The 24,330-nt window shown below is 41.4% G+C and overlaps 1 protein-coding gene across 7 annotated transcripts in view; it reads left to right on the top strand.

Annotated features, from left to right (window-relative positions):
* ILDR1 (immunoglobulin like domain containing receptor 1) overlaps window positions 1-20,865 on the top strand; it is a 42,397-nt gene extending 21,532 nt beyond the window's left edge. Inside the window, exons 6-9 of one of the 7 annotated variants that reach the window (XM_046002440.1) lie at window positions 10,567-10,698; window positions 10,917-11,740; window positions 14,227-14,277; window positions 15,651-20,865. In XM_046002440.1, coding sequence (XP_045858396.1) covers window positions 10,567-10,698; window positions 10,917-11,740; window positions 14,227-14,238 — 968 coding nt within the window. In that variant the 3' untranslated portion in view covers window positions 14,239-14,277; window positions 15,651-20,865. Of the gene's footprint in view, window positions 1-10,566; window positions 10,699-10,916 lie in introns of all 7 variants that reach the window. The other 6 variants (XR_006818027.1, XM_046002438.1, XM_046002439.1 and 3 more) reach the window with 6 other exon arrangements.
* Window positions 20,866-24,330: the final 3,465 nt, after the last annotated feature.

Here is a 24,330-nt window from a genome sequence, read left to right as displayed (position 1 = left end):
GAGAGAAAGTCATTCAAATGTGAGGGATGGTCCAAGTATAAGGGAGGAAGCTGAGGGATCTCATACCAGCCTGTCTCGATTTCAGCAAATCAAAATTCTAGAGGCAGAAGGGAGTTTGAGAATGACACTGGTGCTTCTTAACCTTCTCTGACCACAGCCCACCTCCCTAACTTGGTCCCACTTTCCAATGAGTTAATAGAGGACCAACGAGGAGAAAAATGAGAATGACAACAAATTTTAGTAACCCTTGGTAATTCACTTAGTGCTGGTAAATGACCCACAGTAGAACTTAAAGATGAAAGTTATTGAAACTGAATCCTAGATCAGTTGCCGGCCATCCTTCCCACAGAACCTCTAGACATACCCTGTGGTAGGCCACAGGGCACTCTGGGAATCTCTGATCTGTGCCACCCACCTCCCCATCCCCCTCACAACTGAGGGAAGTAAGGCCTAGAGAGACTTCAGCACAATAACAGCTTGTTGGTGGCAGATCCTGGACTGGACGTAGGTCTCTAGATTCCATGCCCAGGGCTGGTTCCTCTTTCTCAAACAAGATGATGTCATCAACTGAGAGTTCATGGGGAGGGGAAGACATGAGAAGAGGGGAATGTTTAAACTGCTCTCGAGGAGGGAAGTGGACTTGACAGATCAGTCAAAGGAAGCCATGTTGGGGAGTGCTGTTTGAGTGAGGTCAGTTGCCTGGCTGTGCTGTCAGCACTGGCAGCACGGGGCCGGAAGTGAAAGCTGAAATGGTAAGAGTTCAAGCGAATGGGATTCTAGGAAGCTCCTAATGGTGCCACTGAAATGACTAGCCAGTCAAGTTAGAGGGGGCTGGTAGTATGGGAAAAAGTGAAAGGATTGTGTGATCATGGGTTGAAAGAGGGTAAAGAGTGAGTTCTGTAAGAGTGAAGAGGGGCTGGGAAGGGTTAGGAAGCAGTTACAGGCAAGTCCACATGGAAAGCTTCAGACACCATGGGTGATGCTGGCTGCAGGGAAGGAGAGGTGCAGGTCTCTGGAGGAGGGGGATGTGCTGTGCCATTTCTCTCATAAAAGAGACGTCTTAAAGAATATGTCCTGGGGTTTCCTCGGAAATGAAGATAAATAGGCCTTTGGTGGTCTGGTCTCCAAATGTGTACTTTTATTTCCTGTGGGGTCTAAGGCAAAAGAAGGGACTCATCATAACAATTTATTATGACAGTGAGAGCCACTGTCTCTTGGTTGTCTGTCATCTATTAGGCATGTCATGTGTTTTGCTTCATTTAACATCTGCAACTTTATGAAATAGGTATTTCTGTCCTTAGCTCACAGAGGAGGAGCCTGGGACCAGAGACTCTGGAAATTTACTCAAAACCAAACAGGTGGTACATGCTGGGATTCATGCTAAAGTCCATCTGACCCTCAAAGCTTGTATTTAAGGAAACTTAATCCTGAGGACCACAGTTCTCAAAAGGATGTTAAGAACTCTCAATAGTCAACTCCAGTTGGGCTTCCTGCAGTAGCATTACGGAGCTTTTAAAAAACACAGCTTGCAGGAGGAGTCAAGATGGCGGAGAAGTAGCAGGCTGAGACGACATCAGGTAGCAGGAGATCAGCTAGATAGCTTATCTAAACATAGCAAACACCTACAAATCCAACGGGAGAGCGAAGAGAAGAAGAACAGCAACTCTAGAAACAGAAAATCAACCACTTTCTGAAAGGTAGGACTGGCGGAGAAGTGAATCTAAAACGACGGGAAGATAGACCGCGGGGGGAGGGGCCGGCTCCCGGCAAGCGGCGGAGGAACGGAGCACAAAATCAGGACTTTTAAAAGTCTGTTCCACTGAGGGACATTGCTCCAGGGGCTAAACCGGGGTGAAGCCCACGCGGGGCCAGCGTGGCCCCAGGCCCCGCAAGGTCACAGAAGGATCGGGGGTGTCAGAGTGTCAGAGAGCTCGCAGGTATTAGAACGGAGAAACCGGCTGCAAAGACAGAGCCGAGGACTGAACTCTCAGCTCGGGGTTACCTTGAACTGGTCGCAGGCTGGGTGAGCTCGGAGCGTGGCTAGAGGCTGGGGATACGGGAGTGATTGGGTGCTGTCCTCTGGGGGCGCACTGAGGAGTGGGGCCCCAGGCTCTCGGCTCCTCCGGGCTGGAGACTGGGACGCCGCCATTTTCATTCCCGTCCTCCGGAACTCTACGGAAAGCGTTCAGGGAACAGAAGCTCCCAAAAGCGAACCCGAGCCGATTACTTAGTCCGGCCGCCGGTAAGGGCGGTGCAATCCCGCCTCGGGCAAAGACACTTGAGAGTCACTACAACAGGCCCCTCCCCCAGAAGATCAACAAAATATCCAGCCAGGACGAAGTTCATCTATCAAGGAGAAAGCAGATTCAATTCCTAAGACAGCAGAGCAATTCCAGAGGAGGAGAAAGCAAAGCACGGAACTCATGGCTTTCTCCCCATGATTCTTTAGTCTTGCGGCTACTTCAATTTTTTTTTCTTTTTTCAATTTTTTATTTTTTTTTCTTTTTTCAATTTTTTTTTCTTTTTTCTTTTTTCTTCTTCTGCTAAATTTTTTTAAAAACTTTTACCCTTTTCTTTTTTAACGTTTTTTGACTAGTTCATCTAAATATATATATTTTTTCTTTCTTTTTTATATTTTTTTATTTGTTTTATTTTTTAAATTTTTTTCTTTTTTTTTTTTTTTCTTTTTTTTCAGAACCTGTTTTTTTATCCCCTTCCCCACCCCCACAATTTGGGGTTTCTTCTGATTTGGTTACAGCGCATTTTTCCGGGGTCTTTGCCACCCTATTAGTAGTTTATTTGCTCCTTCATATCCTCTTATCTGGACAAAATGACAAGGCGGAAAAAATCACCACAAACAAAAGAACAAGAGACAGTACCGAAGGCTAGGGACCTAATCAACACAGACATTGGTACTATGTCAGATCAAGAGTTCAGAATGACGATTCTGAACATTCTAGCCGGGCTCGAAAAAGGCATGGAAGATATTAGAGAAACCCTCTCTGGAGATATTAAAGCCCTTTCTGGAGAAATTAAAGAACTAAAGTCTAACCAAGTTGAAATCAAAAAAGCTATTAATGAGGTGCAATCAAAAATGGAGGCTCTCACTGCTAGGATCAATGAGGCAGAAGAAAGAATTAGTGATATAGAAGACCAAATGACAGAGAATAAGGAAGCCGAGCAAAAGAGGGACAAACAGCTACTGGACCATGAGGGGAGAATTTGAGAGATAAGTGACACCATAAGATGAAACAACATTAGAATAATTGGGATTCCAGAAGAAGAAGAAACAGAGAGGGGAGCAGAGGGTCTATTGGAGAGAATCATTGGAGAGAATTTCCCTAATATGGCAAAGGGAACAAGCATTAAAATCCAGGAGATGCAGAGAACCCCCCTCAAAGTCAACAAGAATAGGTCCACACCCCGTCACCTAATAGTAAAATTTACAAGTCTTAGTGACAAAGAGAAAATCCTGAAAGCAGCCCGAGAAAAGAAATCAGTAACATACAATGGTAAAAATATTAGATTGGCGGCAGACTTATCCACAGAGACCTGGCAGGCCAGAAAGAGCTGGCATGATATATTCAGAGCACTCAACGAGAAAAACATGCAGCCAAGAATACTCTATCCAGCTAGGCTATCATTGAAAATAGAAGGAGAGATCAAAAGCTTCCAGGACAAACAAAAACTGAAAGAATTTGCAAACACCAAACCAGCTCTCCAGGAAATATTGAAAGGGGTCCTCTAAGCAAAGAGAGAGCCTAAAAGTAGTAGATCAGAAAGGTACAGAGACAATATACAGTAACAGTCACCTTACAGGCTAATAATGGCACTAAATTCATATCTCTCAATAGTTACCCTGAATGTTAATGGGCTAAATGCCCCAATCAAAAGACACAGGGTATCAGAATGGATAAAAAAACAAAACCCATTAGTATGTTGCCTACAAGAAACTCATTTTAGACGCGAAGACACCTCCAGATTGAAAGTGAGGGGGTGGAAAACAATTTACCATGCTAATGGGCATCAGAAGAAAGCTGGGGTGGCAATCCTTATAGCAGATCAATTAGATTTTAAGCCAAAGACTATCATAAGAGATGAGGAAGGACACTATATCCTACTCAAAGGGTCTGTCGAACAAGAAGATCTAACAATTTTAAATATCTATGCCCCTAACGTGGGAGCAGCCAACTATATCAACCAATTAATAACAAAATCAAAGAAACACATCAATAATAATACAATAATAGTAGGGGACTTGAACACTCCCCTCACTGAAATGGACAGATCATCCAAGCAAAAGATCAACAAGGAAATAAAGGCCTTAAATGACACACTGGACCAGATGGACATCACAGATATATTCAGAACATTTCATCCCAAAGCAACAGAATACACATTCTTCTCTAGTGCACATGGAACCTTCTCCAGAATAGATCACATCCTGGGTCACAAATCAGGTCTCAACCGGTATCAAAAGATTAGGATTATTCCCTGCATATTTTCAGACCACAATGCTCTGAAGCTAGAACTCAATCACAAGACGAAAGCTGGAAAGAACCCAAATACATGGAGACTAAACAGCATCCTTCTAAAGAATGAATGGGTTAACCAGGAAATTAAAGAAGAATTGAAAAAATTCATGGAAACAAATGATAATGAAAACACAACAGTTCAAAATCTGTGGGACACAGCAAAGGCAGTCCTGAGAGGAAAATATATAGCGGTACAAGCCTTTCTCAAGAAACAAGAACGGTCTCAAGTACACAACCTAACCCTACGCGTAAAGGAGCTGGAGAAAGAACAAGAAAGAAACCCTAAACCCAGCAGGAGAAGAGAAATCATAAAGATCAGAGCAGAAATCAATGAAATAGAAACCAAAAAAACAATAGAAAAAATCAATGAAACTAGGAGCTGGTTCTTTGAAAGAATCAATAGGATTGATAAACCCCTGGCCAGACTCATCAAAAAGAAAAGAGAAAGGACCCAAATCAATAAAATCATGAATGAAAGAGGAGAGATCACAACTAACACCAAAGAAATACAGACAATTATAAGAACATACTATGAGCAACTCTACGCCAACAAATTGGCCAATCTGGAAGAAATGGATGCATTCCTAGAGACATATAAACTACCACAACTGAACCAGGAAGAAATAGAAAACCTGAACAGGCCCATAACCAGTAAGGAGATTGAAACAGTCATCAAAAATCTCCAAACAAACAAAAGCCCAGGGCCAGACGGCTTCCCAGGGGAATTCTACCAAACATTTAAAGAAGAACTCATTCCTATTCTCCTGAAACTGTTCCAAAAAATAGAAATGGAAGGAAAACTTCCAAACTCATTTTATGAGGCCAGCATCACCTTGATCCCAAAACCAGACAAGGATCCCACCAAAAAAGAGAACTACAGACCAATATCCTTGATGAACACAGACGCAAAAATTCTCGCCAAAATACTAGCCAATAGGATTCAACAGTACATTAAAAGGATTATTCACCACGATCAAGTGGGATTTATTCCAGGGCTGCAGGGTTGGTTCAACATCCGCAAATCAATCAATGTGATAGAACACATTAATAAAAGAAAGAACAAGAACCATATGATACTCTCAATAGATGCTGAAAAAGCATTTGACAAAGTACAGCATCCCTTCCTGATCAAAACTCTTCAAAGTGTAGGGATAGAGGGCACATACCTCAATATTATCAAAGCCATCTATGAAAAACCCACCGCAAATATCATTCTCAATGGAGAAAAACTGAAAGCTTTTCCATTAAGGTCAGGAACACAGCAGGGATGTCCATTATCACCACTGCTATTCAACATAGTATTAGAAGTCCTAGCCTCAGCAATCAGACAACAAAAAGAAATTAAAGGCATCCAAATTGGTAAAGAAGAAGTCAAACTATCACTCTTCGCAGATGATATGATACTATATGTGGAAAACCCAAAAGACTCCACTCCAAAACTGCTAGAACTTGTACAGGAATTCAGTAAAGTGTCAGGATATAAAATCAATGCACAGAAATCAGTTGCATTTCTGTACACCAACAACAAGACTGAAGAAAGAGAAATTAAGGAGTCAATCCCATTCACAATTGTACCCAAAACTATAAGATACCTAGGAATAAACCTAACCAAAGAGGCTAAGAATCTATACGCAGACAATTATAAAGTACTCATGAAAGAAATTGAGGAAGACACAAAAAAATGGAAAAATGTTCCATGCTCCTGGATTGGAAGAATAAATATTGTGAAAATGTCTATGCTACCTAAAGCAATCTACACATTTAATGCAATCCCTATCAAAATACCATCCATTTTTTTCAGAGTGGAAATGGAACAAATAATCCTCAAATTTATATGGAACCAGAAAAGACCTCGAATAGCCAAAGGAATATTGAAAAAGAAAGCCAAAGTTGGTGGCATCACAATTCCGGACTTCAAGCTCTATTACAAAGCTGTCATCATCAAGACAGCATGGTACTGGCACAAAAACAGACACATAGACCAGTGGAACAGAATAGAGAGCCCAGAAATCGACCCTCAACTCTATGGTCAACTAATCTTCGACAAAGCAGGAAAGAATGTCCAATGGAAAAAAGACAGCCTCTTCAATAAATGGTGCTGGGAAAATTGGACAGCCACATGCAGAAAAATGAAATTGGACCACTTCCTTACACCACACACGAAAATAGACTCCAAATGGATGAAGGACCTCAATGTGAGAAAGGAATCCATCAAAATCCTTGAGGAGAATGCAGGCAGCAACCTCTTCGACCTCAGCCGCAGCAACATTTTCCTAGGAACAACGGCAAAGGCAAGGGAAGCAAGGGCGAAAATGAACTATTGGGATTTCATCAAGATCAAAAGCTTTTGCACAGCAAAGGAAACAGTTAACAAAACCAAAAGACAGCTGACAGAATGGGAGAAGATATTTGCAAACGACATATCAGATAAAGGGCTAGTATCCAAAATCTATAAGGAACTTAGCAAACTCAACACCCAAAGAACAAACAATCCAATCAAGAAATGGGCAGAGGACATGAACAGACATTTCTGCAAAGAAGACATCCAGATGGCCAACAGACACATGAAAAAGTGCTCCACGTCACTCGGCATCAGGGAAATACAAATCAAAACCACAATGAGATATCACCTCACACCAGTCAGAATGGCTAAAATTAACAAGTCAGGAAATGACAGATGCTGGAGAGGATGTGGAGAAAGGGGAACCCTCCTCCACTGTTGGTGGGAATGCAAGCTGGTGCAACCACTCTGGAAAACAGCATGGAGGTTCCTCAAAATGTTGAAAATAGAACTACCCTATGACCCAGCAATTGCACTACTGGGTATTTACCCTAAAGATACAAACATAGTGATCCGAAGGGGCACGTGTACCCGAATGTTTATAGCAGCAATGTCTACAATAGCCAGACTATGGAAAGAACCTAGATGTCCATCAACAGATGAATGGATCAAGAAGATGTGGTATATATACACAATGGAATACTATGCAGCCATCAAAAGAAATGAAATCTTGCCATTTGCGACGACGTGGATGGAACTAGAGCGTATCATGCTTAGTGAAATAAGTCAATCGGAGAAAGACAACTATCATATGATCTCCCTGATATGAGGACATGGAGAAGCAACATGGGGGGGTAGGGGGATAGGAGAAGAATAAATGAAACAAGATGGGATTGGGAGGGAGAGAAACCATAAATGACTCTTAATCTCACAAAACAAACTGGGGGTTGCTGGGGGGAGGTGGGATTGGGAGAGGGGGAGCGGGCTATGGACATTGGGGAGGGGAGGCGAACCATAAGAGACTATGGACTCTGAAAAACAACCTGAGGGTTTTGAAGGGTCAGGGGTGGGAGGTTGGGGGAACAGGTGGTGGGTGATGGGGAGGGCACGTTTTGCATGGAGCACTGGGTGTTGTGCAAAAAGAATGAATACTGTTACGCTGAAAAAAATAAATAAATAAAAAGGGAAAAAAAAAAACAAAAAAAAAAACACAACTTGGACTTGCTTTGCACTAGACTGAAGGAGAGTATCTGGGAGTGGGATCTAGGAATCTGTATTTTTAACTAGTGCCTTAGCATGATGAAGGCAGACTTTACTCCACTGAGGTTCATAGATAGCTAATAAGGAGTCTTTTGAGGCTTAGCTACTTTCTCCATGTCTCTTCTTTTATTGCCTGATTCCCCATTAGGTGAACAGCAGAAAATCCTGACATCCCCATGGGACAAAAGGGCCAGAGAGAAGCTCAGAGGCTATGTTTTCCACTCAGCAGTTCTATTACAACAGGGAAAGGTGGGGCCCTGGGGAAAAGGGTGTGGCAGCTAAGAAGAGAGCAGGTGGGTTAATCTCTAGAGTATGGAAAATTTTACAGGAAATCTCCTGGAAGATCTATAAGGGTCTTTATGGAATTGTCTGTCTGTGCAGAGGATCCTGTTAGTTAAAAGCGTCATTCAGGGAACAACGTGTAAGCCCAACTTTCTCTTTGTGAACTGTGGAACTGGGGGAGTAGGAAAAGGAAGTGGCCAGGATTCAGTTAGAGGGGTAGGGAGTAGGTAGGGTTGTTCCCAACAGAGTCAGATGCCCCAGGCCTTAGAGGCAGAAACTAGTTTGGAGTGGGTTTTATTTTTTTTTTTTTTTTTTTTTTTTTTTTTTAAAGATTTTATTTATTTATTTGACAGATAGAGACCACAAGTAGGGAGAGAGGCAGGCAGAGAGAAAGAGAGGAGGAAGCAGGCTCCCCGCCAAGCAGAGAGCCCGATGCGGGGCTCGATCCCAGGACCCCGGGATCATGACCTGAGCCGAAGGCAGAGGCTTTAACCCACTGAGCCACCCAGGCGCCCCTGGAGTGGGTTTTAAAGTGTGCAGCTGATTTGGAGAGAAATGAAGCAAGGAGGTACCGCTGTGGAAAGTGTGTTTTGTTTCATCACAGAAATAAAGGAGAGTCTGGGGACTCACTGATTTGGCAGAAAGAGGACAGGCTTGGGCACCGGAGAGGCAACTTTGTCATCGCCAGCTATGGGACCTTGAACTGGGAAGTCCACCTCTGTGCACCCAGCTTCTTCATCTAATTCCTACATAAGACATTGCTCTGAGGATTAGTTAGCTTATGTAAAATGACTGGCACATGTGTAGTAAGCCAGGCATTATGTGTGCAGAGGGTGGCCCATGAAGGGAGCTGGGGGAGGTGCTGGTTAGCAAGAGGGAAAGGAAAGTGCTGTGCACGTGGAAGGTCTGGAGTGCTGCCACCTGAAGGTGTGGCCGCTGGGGGAGCTGCTCCAAGTCTGCATCTGCTTTTCTCCAGCCAAGGCCGTGATGCACTGTCCCGGCTGCAGCTCTGGACATTTTTGAGGGCTCAGCAGCAACCACGTCTTGTGCTGGCAGTGTGTTTCACACTGGAGCCACTGGGTCCAGATGGCCACTCAGCTCTTGGCCTCAGCAAATCCCTGACCCTGTGCAGCAGGGGCCAGAATGCCTATCTTCTGCCCCTCTTACTGTACCAAGAGGAAGCCCCAGGCAGAGCCCTGCTGCTTTAGAGGTGGCCACGGGGCTTGAGGAATGCAAGAAGAGGTGAAAGTGTGAAGCCGGGGGCCCGAGGCAGGCACTTCCTGCCCTGAAACACACAAGTACATTTCCTGCATGCATGGATAGACAGAGACCTTGGGAGACAGTTACCTCAGAATAGAAATTCATGAACAAAACCAACTAAATGCTTTTGTTTTTAATTTGCACTCACGGGGTGGAGGGGAGGGGACTGTGTGCTTCACACCAGCTGCACCTGGGGTACTGGAGTGACATGTCTATGGGTTCCTTGTGCTGCTTTTTTATATGATTTTTTTGCCCTGAAATGCTCCTTCTTTACCTTCACTGCATCCCTTGGAGATTCCTCCTACTTGGGGAAAACCCAACACTTTCTGGGATAAGGAGAAGAGTAGAAAGGATCCACTGGGATCTACTTCAGCTTTTTGCATCTCTTGCCTCCCTCCCACTAGTTCTTCCCCCCAAGGTCAGGAACACCAGCTAGAAGGTTTGTCAGTCTCCTTCCCTCTACCCGTAATTCTGCCCATTGACCTCAGCACCTATATCCTTTTTTGTTTTTTTGTTTTCCTTTTTCCACTCTGAGCAGGCAGACCTGAGGTTCCCTGGCAGCCCCAGCCTCATAGCCCACTCGAAGTCCTTTGTGTCTGCATCTTCTGTATTTGGCCTGTGGCTGAAGGCCTTGTTGGCCCAGGACCTGGGATTTCATGTATTGCTCATATCCATGTATCTACCTACATCTTAGGGGAACCTGGGAATGGCAGGATGATGCGATGTTTTCAAGACTGGGAAGTCAGATATTATATGTATACTTTCCTGGAGTACATTTCCAGCCCCTTGCCAGATGACCGATGGGTTGCTGCTCCTTTAACTCTGACTCCTATACAAGATAGGTTAGAAACTGGCCTCTTAGCAAGGCCGCTGGGTAGAAAGAAGTGAAGTGGGAGGTGTGGGACTTGTCCTGCCTGAGGGTCTGCATTTCTCCTTTTTCCCCTGCAGCCCTGGCCCGCCACCGCTACCTGAAGCAGGCTCAGGCCCTAGGCCCTCAGATGATGGAAAAACCCCTATACTGGGGGGCGGACAGGAGCTCCCAGGTTTCATCTTATCCAATGAACCCGCTGCTGCAGCGAGGTAAACCTTGCCCGAGATTTGGGGTGGAAGGGGGCAGAGGGCAAGGGTAGGCACTGGGTCTACATTGGGACCTTCATGACCAATATGGTGGGTGTCTGGGATTGAGGATGGGGTCGGGATGGATGCAAGCTGATTAATGTGGCATTCTGGTGCCCTGGTTCTGAGGAGTATGTTTTGGGCCAACAGTTCTGCATGTTCTTATCCTTGTTTCTATTCAGATTTGTCCCTGCGATCCAGCCTCCCACCGATGCCAATGACCCAGACCACTGCTCACCCTCCCATCGCAAATGGTGTCTTAGAGTATTTGGAGAAAGAGCTGCGGAACCTCAACCCAGCCCAGCCTCTGCCCCATGACCTCAAAGCCATATCTGGCCAAGCCTGCAGCATGCTGTCCTCTCTGGGCTCTGAGGTTGTGGAGCGCAGAATCATCCACCTGCCCCCACTGATCAGAGACCTGCCATCCTCAAGGAGGACCAGCAACTCCTCCCACCAGCAATGGCTCACCCCAATTCCCCCTGGACCCTGGGATCCGAGGGAGGGGAGAAGGCAGCCCCACTATTCTGATTTCCACCAGGAGCTTCAGGACCAGGAGCCTAAGCGCTGGGCATTGGAGGCACGGGAGCTGAATCGACTTCGGAGGGGAAGACACCACCACTCTGGGGTGCACGGGTCCCCTTTGCCCTGGTCAGACAGGGACAGCCTCAGCGACAGCCCCTCATCAAGGGAGGCCCATTGGAGGCCCGACCACCCATCTCTCCGGAGCCGGTACCCAGACGGACCCCGCAGGCCCAGACCCCGGGAGAATGCACAGAGGCACCGGAGGCGCAGACACCATAGCTACTCCCCTCCCTTGCCTTCTGGCCTCAGTTCCTGGAGCTCTGAGGAGGATGATAAGGAGAGGCACCCCCGGAGCTGGGGAACCCACCGGCACCACAGCTCACACTCCTCTAACTGGCCTGAGGAGAAGCCACCCAGCTACCGCTCACTGGATGTCATGCCAGGCAAGAATGGCAGGAAAAAAGGGAGTGTGGAGAGGCACTCGGTGAGCCTGGGGCATCCTGCTGCGGGTCGGGTGTGGGCAGAGCGGGGCTTGGCCACAGCTGACACAGGCCACCCCGCCTGCCCCTGATGAGGGTACCTCATCCTTGAGCTTGCCCTGTAGGCGTGGTGAGACCACTTGTCAGAGTTAGAAGGGGCCTGTGCCATCCAGAGGGCAGAGGAGGCTCCATGCTTGATGTTTAAAAAGGGCCTTCTCATCCTCAGAGCAGCCCTCCTCACAGTCTCGTGAGGCAGGGTTCCCCCATTTCACAGATGAAGAAACAAGGCCCAGAATAATTCAGTGCCCCTGAGTAGTGGAGCTAAGACTTAAATGCAGGTTTCGTGGCTAAGGCTTTACTTCCTCTCATAGCTGCCTGTCTTTACTTAGCAACCCTATTTCCATACCTCAAATTAGACCATGCAGCCTGACAGAGGACGTTTGTGCCACTTCTGGGGGCAGCAAGTCAGTGTGCAAGGCCTTGTATTCGAGGATGAGGTCCTGTGAGACCCCCTGGAAATAATTCTTAAACTGATTAAACAAACAAACAAATAAAAAACAACTTATATCCCAAATATGAGGCAAAATTTTAGGGATTTGGAACAGGCAAGGTGCCAGTGAGTGCCAGTCATAGCTTACTAACCTAAAAGGGGTGCAAAGAGGGATCATAGGCCTTTTAGCCTTCAATTTTTTTAAAGATGTGACCTAAAAAAATCATTTTATAATTGATATACCAAAACAATGTGTTCCCTTATGTCACTTTGTAAAATTATGATGCCATGGCTCAAAAATATTCATGAACTGCCTTCAGAGTCAACTTAAATGAAAATCTATTTCTCTATCTGACCAAAATCCTTTTCTGCTTTGCTTCCTTTGAGATAAAGGAATATGTAGTAGGCTCTGAGGGAAGTTCCCAGAGTAGAGAATATTATAGAAAGAATTTTAGACTCCCACACACTTCCAAGGATATCTGGAAATGCAAGTTTTAAACCAATCCCAGGCATGAAGTGTGCAAAGAAACAGGCACCTTATGGGAGCTATAGTGCTAGCCTTTCTAGATAAGAGCCATGGTGAAAGAGTAATTCACGAGGAAAGTAGGAAAGTAGCAAAGTCCTGTAGATAGTTCTAAAATAATGACAGTTCTCACAGATGTCCCAGGAAAGAGGCAAAGGCTAGTAACAATGAAATTTAGTAGTATCCTTACTAAGTGGTACCTAACTATGGCCATTGATGCCATATTCCATTTAACCCTTACAGCACCCTGTGAGGTTTATACTCTTGTCTTCATTTTTATAGTGGATACAACTCTTTCTTCCATGTTACCAATAAAATTACATCCTGGAAGAACACCTGGAACCAGTTAAAGCCAGGACAACTGCTGCTACTTTAGTCAGAGAGTGACTAGACTGTCTCTTATCTTAATTTAACAGAAAAAAAAAGCAATAAAAGGCAGTTTTTGGCCCCAAATCCAAACCCTATCTTTGACATTTTTCTTTCTTCTCTTTAAGTGAAATTATGTGGTTTTTTATAAGTGAGAGTAGGGTGAAAGGAACACTTGTTATGTTCCAGAAATTGGGGTAAGCCTTTTCCAAAACTTATTTATTTAATCTTTGCAACAATGTGGGAGGCTCAATGACATTGGATATCATGCTTGATGTCACACAGCCAATAGGCAGTGAAACCAGAATGTGAACATGGGTAGCCTGCTGACTCTCAAGCCTGTACCTTTTCAGTAACTTTATGCAGCCTCATTTGAAAGAAATAAGAATCATTTCAGACAGTGACATTTTCTTGCTATATTCCTTCCTGGTAACTTTATTTCTTCCTCATTTTCTAAAAGTCTCACAGCTTCCTTTATCATTAAGATGTATACACCACTAATTCTACCACAAGCAAACGAAATTTTCTATTGTAAATTTGCTCACAAGATGCAAAGATTTCGCTTAGGATCATTTTGAAGGCCTTCATTGTTTTGGGTTTCTCTGAGCTTATCTCCCAAAGAGTTATCACTTTATCACATTGGACTGTTTGCTCATATTCTGAATGAGTACAGGCCCAGGACTATGGCTGGCTTTAGAAGATTGGTTGGTTTGAAGAGCACAGTGTTTTGTTTATAGTATGAATTTTGAATGCCTTCAGTGAAGCAAAAGCCTCCGGGGCCAAAGTCTTACTCTTTGCTGCTCTCGTTGGTGGGGCTGGATGCTTCCCATACACTTTTCTAACCTCTGAAGGCTTCAGGAGCTTGCTGCTAACTTCAGAACTTAAACTACAATTGGGCCACTAGATGGCAATCTTTGATTATGTATAACGAAGTTTACGTTTGTTCCTTGAGTTAATAAATGTATCACTATTTTCTTAAATCAATCTTTCAGCAGTTACAGCTTCACCATAACTTTTAACAAAGTGCTTATTAAAAATACTTTATTAAATATTCAGAGCAGTATACATTAATCAAAAAACCTCTTGGCTTATATGGAAACTTCTCTCTGAAGGATAATGTTTAGCAAGAAGATACTGAGGAACAAGGGCTTCCATCCAAAAAGGTAAGAGAACTATTCTCTGCACAGTGCCCACAAGAAAAATGGGAGTTATGTTGAGGAATCTCCCATTTCATTACAGAATTAGGATTCCAGCAGAGATCTGACCTCAGGTCTGGTGTTTTTTTCACTTCATCAAAGGCTACATCCTCAGAAATACAGGAAACTGTAATGTCAAGTTTTGAACTCCTGTGGTTTCAGACTGGGTTGCTCCTGTGTTCCTGGCCTCCTTCAAATGGATTATCTTTCTTTCTAATCTTGCCCTACAAGAAAGGTCTTCCCAAGGCATTTCTGGTTTGTTACAAAGTTACCCTATACCCTCCTGTTGTAATATAAAAGAAAACTCATGCATTTCTTCCTCTCCAAGTTAAACTCAAACTTTCAGTAGAGAATCCAAGATTTTTTTTCAGTTTTCTTGACTTGATTTAATAAAAAAAATTTTTTTACTCAGTATACTTAATCCTCTACTTCTAATACAATGCCTATTCCTTGATCATGTCTAGGTTTCTCTTCAGCAAGCCCTGAACAAGTTTCTTTTGTCCCATTTCATTGCTTTTCTTTGTATCAGAGAATATTCATCCCATAGCATTTTGATTAGAAGTCACGCTCCCTAAAACTCATTTTCCTGATAAAATGGAAACAATTTTTTTATAGTAACATGGATGTATATACATATACAATGCATTTAACGGTATGTTTTGGGACAGATACCTTGTTTTGCCATTTCAAATAGGATAAGAAAGGTCACATTCACGGACTATAGCTATAGATATTCAAAACTTAGGAATGATCCCCAATAATACATAGAGAAATATGAGAAACGTAGAAACGTAGACATTGTCCTTGCCCTGATAGAACAAGTTGAAAAAGCTGAAAGATCAAGCTGAAGAAAAGTCACTGAGTTTGGTCAGAAGAGATAATGATCTTTGAAAAATAACTTGAGAGAAATACTAAGGTATGAAGCTCAACTTTTTAGAAAAGGGCCTAAAAGGAATGGTTCAAGAGAATATGAATAGGAAAAGAACTGGGCCATGTCTTCATGAACAAATGGTAGGGAGATGGGCTGACGAATGGACAGGGTCCTTTTTTCAGTCTAAGGGAGACTTGAAGGTGTTAAAGTCATCAGGAGGCAAAGTGAATGAGACTGTAAGAAATTTTTGAAAGGTATTTGAGGGAGGCTCCAGGAAGTTATGAAAGAAGAGAAACCTAAGCCTGGGGAAGAGACTGGCTTCATAAGGAGTCAAGAAGTATTTTTTAGGTTCAGTTATGTTGTCCCACAACTCACCTAGGATTTGCACCAGGATCAAGTGAACCTTGTATGTTGTATGCACAGACAATAGATCCCAGCTGACTGGATTCTTTTGTGTTCTATTCCCCAGGAGAGAGACAGCTCCCATAGTGGAAGGAGTGTGGTCATTTAGGCACCTGGCACAGCGCTACATCTTTGGCTACTCCTCAACTCCCACATGTCATCAACATCACCCAGATTTCCAGCTGACTTGGGAGGGACACTGAAAGTCTCTATCTTGCAGATTCTGAGAACAAAATAGAAAAATATTAAAAACAAGAGTTTGAGGAATTAATGACTGTAGTGTTAGCCTTGGCTCACACTCTGCACATTTAGAGTATCTGACTTGTAATGGACCCCAACTGGTTTGTGATCTCAGGAAATTAGTAGCCTGAGTCTTCAGCTAGGTTACAGAGCTCAGAACTATGGCTATTCTCAAAGTGAGAACTCAGGAATCTTTAAGAAGAAATCAAACATGTTTCAGGTACAGGAAATTTATTGAATACGGAAATTTCCATGGGAACTTGTCTCTATCTATATATGTCTATAACATACCTCCATTTTAGGAGTCCACCTTGCTACACCCATGCCCAGTCCTGAGTGCTCCTGAGGGTCAAGTCAGAGATGGTACAGGAAATACTCTCATGTTATTTAGGCAAGTGTGGAAGATCACTAAGAAGCAGTTATGCACCAAACTTACCTCTCTCCCTTGTTTTCTCCTCTCCCTCCTCCTTTTTTTTTTTTTTTTTTTTTGGCCTACATCTAATTTATATATCCTTATATATTATTTATCCACTAAAATCACTTTAAATGCTTCTTGGGAACAACATAGTATATAAATAAATTAGAAAGAAAATGTACTGGCTAAGGATTCTGTCCCAAATTAATACTTACTTTGGTGCACTTGACTGAACTGAGTTTTCTTTCCTACTAAAGCTCAGAGAAGAGCCAGCTTGCGCTTCTTGGATAGTTTGGAGTCACCTTGGACTTAGATAGTTTGGAGTCACCTTTCTCCTGGCACCGTTCAGCGTTGTAGAGTTGAGATTTCCCAAGCAGAAGCATCGTGGTAGGTCTGGCCACTGAGAGAACCCCAGGAGGAGAGGACTATGCCCTCTCTATAGTAAGCTCTACTATTCCCTCCCATTTTCCCCAGTCCCTTTGGTGGTTTCATGAATCCATCTATGCTTTATGTAGAGATGCTCCTTGGGCAGACTGGAAGGAGATGGTCTGAAAGAAGGGGTGTGTGTTTGTGTGTGTGTGTGTTTTGTCGCACGCGCCTCAACAGTATCTTTATGTATATGGCTTTATTCTCAATTTAGATTCTATTGTGTTGACACATTGATTTTTTCCCCCAGCCTCATTAATTACATCCGGAGAAAATAGATTAAATGCATGCATCAGGCAAAGGTTTCTTTCAGATTTTTGATGTCTATAATGTAACTGGGTCTAAAATAGCAAAACAGAAACAAAATTTAAAATGTTAACAGATAAAGAAGACATAAAATTCAGTAGGTGAGGGTCTTTTGGTCTGGACAAGATGGTATAGACTTTTTCCTTGCTCCTTCCCACTAAGCATAACTTTATAAACCCTGGAAATGGCATGAGAAACAGGCAAAGGAGAACTCTAAAGGATGCTAAGAAGAAGGCAAGGTGGTTTGGGAACTCAGGGTGTGAGACATAACACAGAGGCAGGGTATCTTGAATCCCCCAACCAAAAAAGAGAGACACCCAGAGCTGGCATTTTACAACTTCCCACTAGCAAAAGAAGGTAATAGCTCATTCTTCCCCCGGATTTAGTGGGAGTCGCTCTGACAACCTTGGGCAATGGGGACCGTCTAGGAGCCCTGCCAAAAATAAGTGACCAGGGAAGTACGCTCTTTCCCTGCTAGGCCAGAGACTCTTCCGTGGAGAAGTACTATGGTGAGTAGGAAAAACCAGTAAGAGACTCAGATAAAGTAAATAACCCAGCTGAGAAAGCTCTTTGTTCCCAAGGGCCAGAGACTCTCTTTCACTCCCCAGAGATAGTAGGGCTGACTGTGAAACCAGGAAAAAGGACCTGTCACAGCTAACAGCCTGAGCATGGAAGACACTTTATTTCCATGAAACTGATACTCACCTCCCTGGCCCAGATTAACTAGGGCAGCAGGGAAACACCAAGAGAAAGATTTCTACATACTCCTCACCAAGAGATATCTAGCAACCCAGCCAGGGGAAATTCCAATTGTCACCTCAGGCAGCACTGACAGAGACAAGAGTGATCCTTAGCAGCACCATGTCCATCAAATAGACCAACATAACATCACAAATGTTCTGAATCATTAAACTGCCATTGGAATCATGGTCTGCAAAAGTAGGTGACAACTTGTATGTTGAACCTAATAGAGTAACTTCCTGTAAAATAAAATATTAAAATAGGATCCAGAGTATCCTAATAGACAAAATGACCAGGATACAAACCAAGAGCCAAGAAAATCACAACTTGAGTGAAAAACGAAATCACCTGATGCCAACCTGATATGAATCAGATGTTGGAATCATCTGATAAGAATTTGAAGGCAGATATTATAAAAATGCTACAACAATCAATTACAATTCTCTTAAGAGATAGAAAATCTCAAAAAAGAAATAATAGTTATGCAAAAAAGAAAAGGGAACTACAAAACTGAAAAATACAAAGCTCAGAAATTAAAAACTCACAAGATGAGCTCAACAGAAGAGTGGAAATGGGAGGCTACAATCAGTGAACGTGAGGACAGAACAATAGAATTCACTCAATTTGAACAACAGAAAAGAAACTGGAAAAAATGAACAGAGTCTCAGGGACCTGTAAGACTACAACAGAATATCTAATATCACTGGAATCCCAGAAAGTAGAGGAGAAAAGGAGGGATGAATGAGTATTTGAAGAAATAATGGCTGGGAACTTCCTGTATTTGATGAAAGACACCAACCTAGAGATTGAATAAACCTAAAAGCTAAATGAACCCAAACAGGATAAACCTAAAGGATCCATGACAAGATACATCATAATTAAACTTTTAAAAAAGGACCAAAACTCTTGAAAGGAGCCAGAGAGAAACAAGGCTTTCTCTGTAGGATACACCAATTTAAGTGGATTTGTTATGTAAAACCATGAAGAAGGAAAGGGCAGAATGTTTTTTAAGTGCTGAAAGAAAAGAACTGTTAACCATAGTTCTCTATCTGGAAAAGCTGTTTTTCCGGAATGAAGGGAAAATAAAGACATTCATAGATGAGTGAAAGTTAAGATTCTGTGACTAGCAGACCTACTGTGAAAAGACTGAAGTTCTCCAAGCAGAAAGGAAATGATAAAAGAAGGAAACTTACAGCATCAGGAATCAAGAAGAAACAATAGAAAGAACAGAAATATGAGTCCATACAATAGTACATTTCCTTATGAGTTTTATAAATCATATTGAAACAAAAATTATAAAGCTAATACTCAAAATAATGACATTTAAAGGTGGGAAAGGTAAAGAGACCTAAATGGAAGTGAAGTTTCTATACTTCATTTGAAGTGGTAAATGTTGATACCAGGACATTGTTATAATTAGCACCCATAGCAACCACCATGAAATTATACAGAAAGAAAAACTCAAAAGTATTACTCAGCCATCAGAAAGGATGAATACCTACCATTTATATCAACATGGTGGAACTGGAGGGGATTATGCTAAGTGAAACAAGTCAAACAAAGACAATTATCATATGGTTTCAATCATATGAGGAATAGAAGGAATAGCTTGGAGGACCATAGGGAAAGGGAAGGAAAACTGAATGGGAAGAAATGAGAGGGAGACAAACCATGGGACAAACCAGGAAACAAACTAACGGTTATAGACAAGAAACAAATGTAGAAGAATTGAAATCATACAGAATGTGTGCTCTGACTATAATGGAATCAAACTAGAAATCTATAACAAAGACAACAGGAAACTCTTGGAAATTAAGCAAACACACTTTTTTTTTTAAAGATTTTATTTATTTATTTGACAGAGAGAGAGATTACAAGTAGGTAGAGGCAGGCAGAAAGAGAGGAGGAAACAGGCTCCCTGCGGGGCTCGATCCCAGGACCCTGAGATCATGACCTGAGCCGAAGGCAGCGGCTTAATCCACTGAGCCACCCAGGCGCCCCAGCAAACACACTTCTAAATTATGGACAAAAAGGAAGTCTCAAAGGGAATTTAAAGTACATAGAACTAAAGAAAAATGAAAACACAACATATCAAAATATGTAGTCTCCAGCTAAATCAGTACTGAGAGGGAAACTTATAATATTAAATGTTTACATTTAAAATGGGGAAAGGTGTCAATTTCTGTAATCTAAGTTCTTAATTTAATAAACTAGAGAAAGGAGCAAAACAAACCCAAAGTAAACGAAGGTATGAACTAATATAAGAATAGAAAATAAAACTGCAAATAGAAAACATTACCAAATAACTCAAGAAACAAGAAGCTTGTTCTTAAAAAAATCAATAAAATTGATAAACCTCCATTAAGACTGACAAAAACAAAATACATATTATCAATAATCAGGATGAAATAGAAAATATCATTCCAGATACTGCAGCCAGTATAAAGTAAATACAAAAGTATAAAATAAATAATAAACATAAATAATTATCATATAGTTATTATGCAATAATTATAAATAAATAATGAAAATACTACCTATAACTTTATGCTCATAAGTAGAAGAAATTAGCTCATAAGTTAGAAGAAATGAAACAATTCCCTGAGAACCACAAACAGCCAAAATTCAACTAAGATGTAATAAATCATCTCAAAAGTTCTATAGCCATTAAGGAAATTGAATTTTTTTGGCTTTAAGATTTTTTTTATATTCAATTTGTTCTACTTTCACATCATGTCCAGTTTACTGATACAGGTAAGTGACAACTGTAGAAGCTGGATATCTGTCAACACAAATGAAGGAATAATGTTTGTTTCCAAAACATCATATGCTCCGATTGAGGAACCTGGGTTAATGTAAAAATTTTTTAATGCTCAAATGCTTCAAATTGGTGCGTATAAGAGTGTCCACATCAAACTACCTCTGTAACAGGGCTTAAGCTGGCTATATCTCCCATGGAATGACTTGATGTCCATATATCCCCATGGAATAACTTGATGCCCATGGAGCAAACCGATTTTGAACTGCCCAGCAGTTACAACTTTCTGTTCTAGATAATTCAGATTCTCATCAAAGTCTCTTCTTACAATCTGAATATCACGGGCCAAAGTCTTGAGACAGTCGTAAGTGGGTTTTTTTTTTTCCATTTTATTTATTTTTTCAGCGTAACAGTATTCATTCTTTTTGCACAACAACCAGTGCTCCATGCAAAACGTGCCCTCCCCATTACCCACCACCTGTTCCCCCAACCTCCCACCCCTGACCCTTCAAAACCCTCAGGTTGCCCCAACCTCCCACCCCTGACCCTTCAAAACCCTCAGGTTGTTTTTCAGAGTCCATAGTCTCTTACGGTTCGCCTCCCCTCCCCAATGTCCATAGCCCGCTCCCCCTCTCCCAATCCCACCTCCCCCCAGCAACCCCCAGTTTGTTTTGTGAGATTAAGAGTCATTTATGGTTTGTCTCCCTCCCAATCCCATCTTGTTTCATTTATTCTTCTCCTATCCCCCTACCCGCCCATGTTGCTTCTCCATGTCCTCATATCAGGGAGATCATATGATAGTTGTCTTTCTCCGATTGACTTATTTCACTAAGCATGATACGCTCTAGTTCCATCCACGTCGTCGCAAATGGCAAGATTTCATTTCTTTTGATGGCTGCATAGTATTCCATTGTGTATATATACCACATCTTCTTTATCCATTCATCTATTGATGGACATCTAGGTTCTTTCCATAGTCTGGCTATTGTAGACATTGCTGCTATAAACATTCGGGTACACGTGCCCCTTCGGATCACTATGTTTGTATCTTTAGGGTAAATACCCAGTAGTGCAATTGCTGGGTCATAGGGTAGTTCTATTTTCAACATTTTGAGGAACCTCCATGCTGTTTTCCAGAGTGGTTGCACCAGCTTGCATTCCCACCAACAGTGGAGGAGGGTTCCCCTTTCTCCACATCCTCGCCAGCATCTGTCATTTCCTGACTTGTTCATTTTAGCCATTCTGACTGGTGTGAGGTGATATCTCATTGTGGTTTTGATTTGTATTTCCCTGATGCCGAGTGACGTGGAGCACTTGTCGTAAGTGTTTTTGGTCCAAAGTTTCCAGCACAGAGAATGTTGAATCTTTCCTGGCACCAGCAGTTTTTTTAGCTGGCAAACTAATATGGGATATGCGGGTCTCCTTTTACCAACAACCAACATCCTGTCACTGGGCTCCGCTCAGTCATCACAAGCGCTGTCACCTCAGGAAACCGGATTTTTAATTGAAAGCTCTCTGAAATGAAATCTCCAGACCAAGACAGTCTTACTGGAGAAGTCTAGCACAACTTTAGTAGTATAATTAACACTAACCTTGTACAATTTCTTCCAGAAGAGGAGGACGTACTCCCCGCTCATTTAAGGAAGACAGCACAAAGCCATTGCAAGTCATTACAAAAAAAAGAGAAAACTATGAACAAACATCCTTCCTGAACTTAGATGTAAAAATCCTTAACAGAATATTACCAAATATTTAAATATACAAAAATAATTATACACCATGAACAAGTGGGAGTTGGTCCCTATACATAAGCCTGTTCCCAGCATAGTAAAAATAATCTTGAAAGATGAAATTGGAGGACTTACTCTTTCCAATTTTAAAATGTACTATAAAGCTATAATAGTTAAGAGAGTGTGGTACTGACATAGTATAGACATATTGATCAGTGGAACAGAATTAAGAGCCGAAATAAATCTTTACATTTATGGTAAATTGATTTTTTACAAAGCTCTTTAGGCAATTCTGTGAGGGAAGGATTGTCTTTTCTACAAATGATGCTAGGTCATTTAGATAGCCACATGTAAAAAGATGGATTTAGAACCCTCATACATATGTAAATAATTAATTCAAAATGGATAATAGTCTAAATGTAAGAGTTAAAACTGTAAAACATTTACAGGAAAAAGAGAGAAGAAAACCTTTATGTCCTTGGGTTAAGTAAAGGGTTCTTAGTATGACACCAATAGCATAATCCTTTAAAGAAAATAATTATAAATTGGACTTCATCAAAATTTAAGTTTTGTACTTCAAAAGATACCATTAAGGAAATAGAAATACAAACTACAAACTTAGAGAATATATTCACAAATCCTTGATAAAAATACTTCTAGCCATAATCTATAAAGAAATCTTACAACTAAATAAGACAAATGACAAAATTTTTAAAAATAGACGTTTGAATAGAGATTTCACAAAGGAAAACATAAAAATGGTTAATGAGCACATGAAAAGATGTTCTAAATAATATTACTATCATTAGTATCATAATAATACTATCACTACAAATTAAAACCACGGTGAGACACCACTTCATACCCACTAGAATGACAATAAGGAAAGAGACAGACAATAGTAAGTGGTAGCATAAGTGTGGAAAAATGGAAACCTTCATAGTTGCTGATGGAAATGTGAAATGATGTGGCTGCTTTGAAAGATTTTTGGCAATTAAAAATGCATATTAGACAAATTTACCAAACAACCCAGAAATTCCACTCTGTTATTACCCAAGAGAATTTATCTACATAAAAATATATATAAATGTTCATAGAAGCTTTATTTATAATAACCAAAAAAAGTAGGAAAAAATCCAGATTTCCATGAACTGGTGAACAGATAAACAAAATGTCGTATAGCTATACAATGGAATTCTATTCAGTAATAAAGAAAAACAAAATACTGATGAATACTACAACATTGATGAACTTCAAAAATGATATGTTAAGTGAAAGAAGCCAGATACAAAAGACTACATATCATAGGATTCCCATTTATATGAAATGCCAGAAAAGGCAAATCTGTACAGACAGTAAGTAAGTTAGTGGTTGCCTAGGACTGGGGTTGGAACAGAAATTGACTGCAAATGACAGGAGTTTTCTTTCTGGGGTGACAGAAATGTTCTAAAATTGGATTGTGATGGTTGCACAATTTTGTAAACTTACTAAAAATCATGAAATTGTATGCTTATAATGTGTGAACTCTGATATATATTATACTTTAATAAAAATCTTAACTATAGTAGGTCAAACATCATTACAAAATGTGTTTTCTGATATACAATGAGTGATAGAAATCCTTTTAAAATGTGTTCACATGAATGATAATTTTAAGATTTTTTTCTTTTCTAACAGAAAACGGGAAATTGAAACAAAACTGGAAGAATTGTTAAACTTCAGCTATTTCATTTGAAGAGATTTTATTTTTGAAAAGAGCCCCCCCGGATTTTGAAAAAAAACAAAGGAAAATGTTGAGCAGTTGGAAATCATTGTGCTTTAAAACCCCAGGTTTTGAAAGCCCTATCAGATTATGAAAAAAGACAAAGGAAAATGTTGAATAGTTGGAGTCATTGAGCTTTAAAACCCCAGGTTTCAAATGCTAGCCACTCTCACATTCCCTGTAATCTCTGCTCACCTCTTGATTTAGTTTTGTTGTCAAAGTAAACAAAGTTCCCAGTTATATTTATTTTTAAAAACTCAAAGAAGATATAATTTTTATTCAAAGTTATTTTTCAATTTCTACAAAAAGGATACAAAGATACAGGCATCTTAAAAACCAAAACCAGGGGCGCCTGGGTGGCTCAGTGGA

This window comes from Meles meles, chromosome 4 (genome assembly GCF_922984935.1).
Source record: "Meles meles chromosome 4, mMelMel3.1 paternal haplotype, whole genome shotgun sequence".
Taxonomy (NCBI): Eukaryota; Metazoa; Chordata; class Mammalia; order Carnivora; family Mustelidae; genus Meles; species Meles meles.
The sequence above is the reverse complement of the archived record's forward strand: the minus strand, read 5'-3'. Positions and strand labels throughout refer to the sequence as shown.